General features: G+C 47.8%; 1 protein-coding gene across 1 annotated transcript in view; it reads right to left on the reverse strand.

The window, feature by feature from the left end:
- CAMTA1 (calmodulin binding transcription activator 1) overlaps positions 1-6,193 on the reverse strand; it is a 330,506-nt gene that overhangs the window by 44,980 nt on the left and 279,333 nt on the right. Inside the window, exons 8-9 of the mRNA XM_035901530.1 lie at positions 5,964-6,104; positions 1,812-3,667 (exon numbers count right to left, since the gene is read on the reverse strand). Coding sequence (XP_035757423.1) covers positions 1,812-3,667; positions 5,964-6,104 — 1,997 coding nt within the window. The remainder of the gene's footprint in view (positions 1-1,811; positions 3,668-5,963; positions 6,105-6,193) is intronic.

Consider the following 6,193-nt stretch of genomic DNA (forward strand, 5'->3'; position numbering starts at 1 on the left):
CGGGCAAGCCCTGCAGCTCCAGCGGTGAAGCCACGCGAGCAGAAAGCAACCCTGGGCCCGTGCTGGTTTTGAAAAACGTTCTGGTGAGTCTGTGCAGGTGCACGAGGCCTGCAGTCTGTACAGACCAGATGCAAAACAAGCTCTGCCAGCAAGAGTCGAACAATTCGTTAGTGTAGCAACGGATAACAAAAATAAGGTTTCCATGGTAGCAGCAAAAAATAAAGATTTGCACCAGAGAGGCTGGGGGTTTGCTGTTAAGGTTTTTTTGTTGATTTCTGGGACCACCTACTCAAGCAAGCAAGAGTGAGACTGACTGGGGCTGGACAACAGGTACAGCAGAAGCAGTGTCTGTAGCCCAGCATAGCCAAATGCCCCCGAAATACTGTGCTTCTTGCAAACAAAGCCTAAATGGGTTCAGCTGCTAACGGACCATTACTGCATTATTGTTCCTTGTTAACCCGTCTGTTAGACAACACCAGTACTGACCTTCACAGTGCTGACACTTCAGCTTGTGTGATACTCCAGAGAAGCATAAAACTGGCATTCAGACCCATTTTTCCCCCAAGAAAAACTCCAGCTAGTGAGTGGTAGATGATCAGCAACCACCTTGTCTCATAGAGAGGACCCTGGATTTGGCAGCTGGCAGAGGTGAGGCCCCTGGGCATCTCCTGCCCTGAGCAGTCCCTGTCAGCTGCGGACCGAGCACATGGTGGGTGAGGATGCCTTCAGCTGCCCCCCCTGCCTGAGCCTGCACCGCCATATCTTTGGCCATGACGGACTTGCCTGGAGAGAGAGCAACTAAATGGAAGGCAGAAACTCCTGAGGGAGGCTTTTCATCAGCGCCCGTTGGCCATTCCTGCATGCTGGTGGTGACCTCAGTTTCTTTCCATCTGCAGAGCGAACATCCATGTTCTCACACCAAGTCCCATACTGCAGAGTATGTGAACTCCTAGAGCCACTGAATACCCACTCATCACCTGCTCCTGTAACACCGTGGTCCTGGAGCTGCCACGGGATCATTCAGCTGAAGGTGAAGCCACCTCATCTGCTTATTATTGCGTATTTCTGCTGCCTCATCCACCAGCAAACTCACCATCCAGTGGTGTCAGATGTATTACTGGGGATGGTATTACAAGACTGAAAATCAGACAGTGCGAGTCAATGGGAACAGAGACACCTCTTCCTGAGCAGTTACTACACACATCCATAAAGTAAGAGAACAACAGTGCTCCACGGCAGGGCTTAAAAACCACAAAGGACTGTTTTTCTTATTCCAAATAACCTTCCTCTCCCTCCATTACTGGCTCAAAACAGCCTCTTCCCTCCATCATTCCTTCACGTCAGAAAAGTCTGTGCTGCTGACATTTTTAACTTGTGGTGCATGCAACTGGTTTTGGGCAGTCTGTGGGATGGAGGTAAATGCTGGATTCATCAAGGCAATGCAGGTCAGGAATTATTCTACTGAGAACACCAGAGCCAGATTTAAGGATCAGCTCCAGTTTGCAAACTATCGCTGTAATGTGGTGAGGTAGCACCATGAAGCCATCACGTAGGAAATACTTGGCTTTTCCACGAAACAAAGCATTTCTGTTCCAATGCTTCCTGAGTGAAGAAAGGGCCCTGTCAGGGTAACAAAGTGCTTAATTAAAACTACACTTAGACGTGCAAATGGTCTTGGCTGCTTCAACTCCTAAAAGAAGCATTTTCAAAGCCTTGTCAAAGCTTTAACAAAACAGTTCTTGGGAGCCCCTATTAACAAAGCAGTGGAAGATAGAGCAGTAAACGTTAATGAGTAAAAGCCCTAGACTTACCTCAGGGTAAGACCATTCTGGTGAATAATCTGTCACCATGAACAAGCGCCCACTCTGCTGCAGCAACCCCAAAGTGCCTTGTGCCGCAGCTGCTGAGACCACCTCAGCCACATGCATGTACGCCATCGTGCTGGCTCCATTCTCTGTGCTGCTGAGCTGCATGTTGGCTTGCTGAGGACTGCAGCAAGGAATGCACATTTCAGCCTGGTTGTAGGTTGCTCTGTTACTGTCTTCAGGCTGAGACAGTCCGGCGCTGTCACCTGAGACCAGCTGGTGTCCATAGAGAGCATTGCTCCCACCTTCTACCGATATGAAATCATTAATTAGATCAGAAAACTGGTTGCTGAAGGAGATGTCGAAGTGGTCCAAGTTAAGCTCCATGTTGGAGGAGTTATTTAAGCTGGGATGGGCCACAGGATAGAGTCCTTGTACCATGTTTCCTTGGAGAATAGGGAGATTATTCCCATTCCTGATGCCCCCGTTGGCCTCAGGCTGCAAGTAGTGTTCTGTGCTGCAGGCTTGAAGATCCCCTGATTTTAGTAGATTTTCATTCCCTTCTGCCTGCTGGGAGGTCTCCATGGGAACTTCCGCTTCTGCAGTCATAGCCTGGAAGTTTGCTTGGAACTGCATGAGCTGGAGAGAAGAGCTGGACTCTATTCTGGTTTCCACTGTGCCGTTACAGTTGGAAGTGGTTTGGGAGGAGGACTCTGTTTTCACACTGGGGATTCCTAACGTGTTCACAAATGAGCCACTGGTGTCATTCAAATTGTTGTGAGTGTTTTGCTCAAGGGGAAGAGGTTTGCTGGCATCCTGAAGAAAGAAGCTGGGGGAAGGGGTCTGATGAACGTGAGGGCTCTGGACGGTCTGATTGAAGCTGGAAGAATAGTCTTTGTTGGAGTCAATGGCACTGAAATCCATCTGCTCCAGGGTGGTACTTGGGCTCAGACCTCCTCCAGATGGAAGCAAACCTGAACCAGTAGTGAGGGTGAGAGTGTTAGATGCAGAAGTGGAGGAAAATGCTTCTTTGGACATCTGTTGTTCGAAAGAGGTGTCCTCAGTTTTAATTTCTTTTGTGAGGGTTGTGTTGAAGTTGAAGCTACGTTCCGTTGTGGGTGACTGCCTTATGTTGGTACTGATGCTGTCGCTTTTCATACCTCCTCCACCATAAGTCTGCCCTTGCTTGGGATTGTTAAGAAAACAGTCTGGGTCAAAATTCATGGTGGTTTCTGGAATTTTTCTGTTTCCATCTAAAGTTGTGGAGAGCACAAGTTCCTCGGAGACAGTGCTGGGTAGCATCGACAAGCTCTCTGAACTGCCGGTTGTCGGAAAAGCAAATTTGTGTCCATCTGAACTGACAGCAAGTACCAGTCCTTGTGCAGCTGCATCTGAGGACAGAAGGTGTTGATTTGGGCCGGAGGTGGGTGACATGGTATACACAGCTTCACTGGTGACTTCCGACATAAATACGGTGGCACTTTGTGACAAGCTTCCCATAACTGATGCTACAGCCATACTGGACACACCAGTGACGGCCGGGCTATCCGCCATATCCGGGTCGCTATTTAATCCACTGCTGATGGACACAGGAGAATTCTGGGTCGTGTCAGGGACCTCCACCTGGTTGGTGGAAGAAACCTCAGTGCTGTTTTGATGGAGCAACACTGGCTTCGCCACTTTGCCATTCCTCTTCTCTCGGCTGGAGGCCTTGCCATGACTGTGCTCGTTCTTGCCTTCAGAGACATCGTTATTTTGTACCTCCGAATGAGCGCTGTACCCACCTGTCCTTGGTTCGACCTTTGGTGATATGATGCGATGTTTGGCACTGTTACACTTGTGATGCACACTGCTTCCTGCCCCTGTGTCAGAAAACAACATTTGCCGTTCAGTAAATACAAAATTAAGACGACACTAGTTGCATACCTCATGGCCGTAGCAAAGGAGAGCTGTGCTTGTGCACACGCGTGTGAGTGAGAACACATACAAGAGAGCAAGAGAGACCCTGGAAATAAAATAAATCTCTCGCCAGTGCCAGATTTACAGCTCCCCTTCCATCTGATGCATAGATCCATTGCATGCAACGGCAGCAACCTCCAAACAGGCGTGTGTGCACCCTTCCCCTCAGGCCACGCAGCACCCACCCCCTTCCTCCCTGCCCTATCAGGCAGCACATTAGGAGGAGAGGAATCGGCACCTATGACAAGTTTCGGAGTTACTTAAACGTGCCTGATCGCGGTGCAAAGACTGCAAAGCGAGGGCTGTTGCTGTCAGCTGTGGCAGAGGGTTTCTGCCTCGCAGGCCCTGCTTCACCTGCACCACGAACAAGGCCCCCTGCGGCACAGATGCTCGGCTCTCACTGCCTCATGTCAGTGGTTTGACAACTGTTCTCGTGGCTTGGATGCTGACTGGTAATCTAGAGGTGACAGATGCCATATCATGCTCCCGCCCCTGGCATCACCCTGCTGCCTAGACTGCAATCCTTATCTTCTTCTTATCATTGTGTCTATTACAGCTGCCAATCAAGCTATTAAAGAAGCAGTGCACTAGCCAGCACAAAGCAAGCTTTCCCTCCCATAAGGATGGTTCTGAGCTGTTGTATGCTGACGGATAAACATTTTGTACTTTGAGAGGTCGCACACAGAGCACATGATCAGTGTCAGAGTGGCTGAAGAATGCTCAAGCAAAGGTCATCAGAAGACAACCCTCCACGAGCTCAGCCAGCTGGCGCCTTTACCGGCCTGACAGAAGAGGAACATCACCTGAGTTCCTAGGCGCTTGGAAATCAGGGAGGATGAAGTAAACAATTCTGTCTGCAAAGGCATCTTAGCCACAAACTCTGGTGCAGGGACTGCTTCTGTTGTTTAAAGAAGAGCCCATGAATTTTTGATGTTTCTTTCCTTAATTGATTCATTTCCCCTAGAACGAGGTAAGAACATTAATTATGGTACTGTATAATGACTAAAGGGGGAAAGAAACCTCCTCCTTATAGCTAACAGCTACAATTACAAATGCCATCTTCTGGGTAACATAAGGCGTCTGCGTAGCTGCTGCAATTTGCTAAATCTTTTGTTCTTTGCCCTTGAAGGGGAACTTCTCTATTATGTGCTCAGGATTTGAATCAGGTCACTTAAAGTAGTTCAGGACAGTGCTTCTGAGACTAAATGCAATATTAAATGTCTCTATTCTCCTAGGTACAGAGATGAACAGGAACAAGGGAGAGGCTTTCACGCTGCGGTCTTTGCAGATGACAGTAAGGAGTGTGGGACTGTGTGTGTCAATGTGCAAGCCGTTACAAAACAAAGCCGTACTGTTATGTTAAAAAGCATGCAGCAGACTTAGCACAAGACAAAACATCAAAGGGAAGAATAAAAGGATTCATGTTCCAATCTGCAAGCCTGGATCAAATGCTGAGCCTTAAGGGTTGAATTTTAATCCAAACTCAGGTATTTCAGAGGTCATCATTCTTACTTAATGCAACTGCCCAAGAAAAGAAGAATAAATAAACCCTTTGAAGCACTGACAGCTTTCCTTTATACATTTTGCTAAAGACCAATTAATGTGTCATATATTTCACTTGACCAAAGCACTAGGAAGAGGTGTCTATAAAGCAGATGAGTTGGAAAAGTGAATCGCCCAGCTTCCTGCTCTCTGTATGAAATGCTAATGCTAAGGATGCTGTTTCTTGCCGTCAAAGTCTCACTCAAAGCAAAACCATCTTTAACAGGAAAGAGGTCTCCTGTGTTTTCGTGACACCTAAACAGAACCTGTCTCATCCCAGTGATACCTTGTAATTAACCACCCGAGCCCATTTTCTTCAGCAAAGTGGGCAGCAGGGCAAGGAGTTCAGAGGGTAAAGTTGGAAGAACATCAAATTTTGAGGCTTCGGAACAAAACTTCAGCATGTGGAAGAGAATATGCCTTTTTGAGCAGGTCACACATAGACAGCCTTTATTAGCACTTGCACATTACAAAGTGCTGGCATTTTTTTTCCAGAAGCTCCAGCTGCATCTTTTTATGCTCAAGACCTCTGTCACCTCCAAGTTCACCGTGTCTCAATGTTTCACCATACAGCATTTTAAGTGTCCTTAATGCTACAAATGCTACTCTAAGTCTGGATTAAGCTGGGATAATCTTGTGCCCTCCCAAGGTACTCACCCAAGGTACCAGTGCAGAGACAGTTGTGTGTCCGAGGCTGCGGTTTGGTCTGGTGACTATCGAGGATCTGCTGCACGAGCTGTTCCACCGAGAACCCTGAACTGCTGTTTCCATTGCTGCATGTCCACTTAATGCCATGAACTGTGAAGAGAACAGCAAAACCTCCCATCAGAAACTTCAAAACCAGGCCAGAAACCCTCAAGAGCCACTCCAAAAGAAAAGCAGAAACC

Source organism: Egretta garzetta, unplaced genomic scaffold, assembly GCF_000687185.1.
Source record: "Egretta garzetta isolate BGI_Z169 unplaced genomic scaffold, ASM68718v1 scaffold389, whole genome shotgun sequence".
Taxonomy (NCBI): Eukaryota; Metazoa; Chordata; class Aves; order Pelecaniformes; family Ardeidae; genus Egretta; species Egretta garzetta.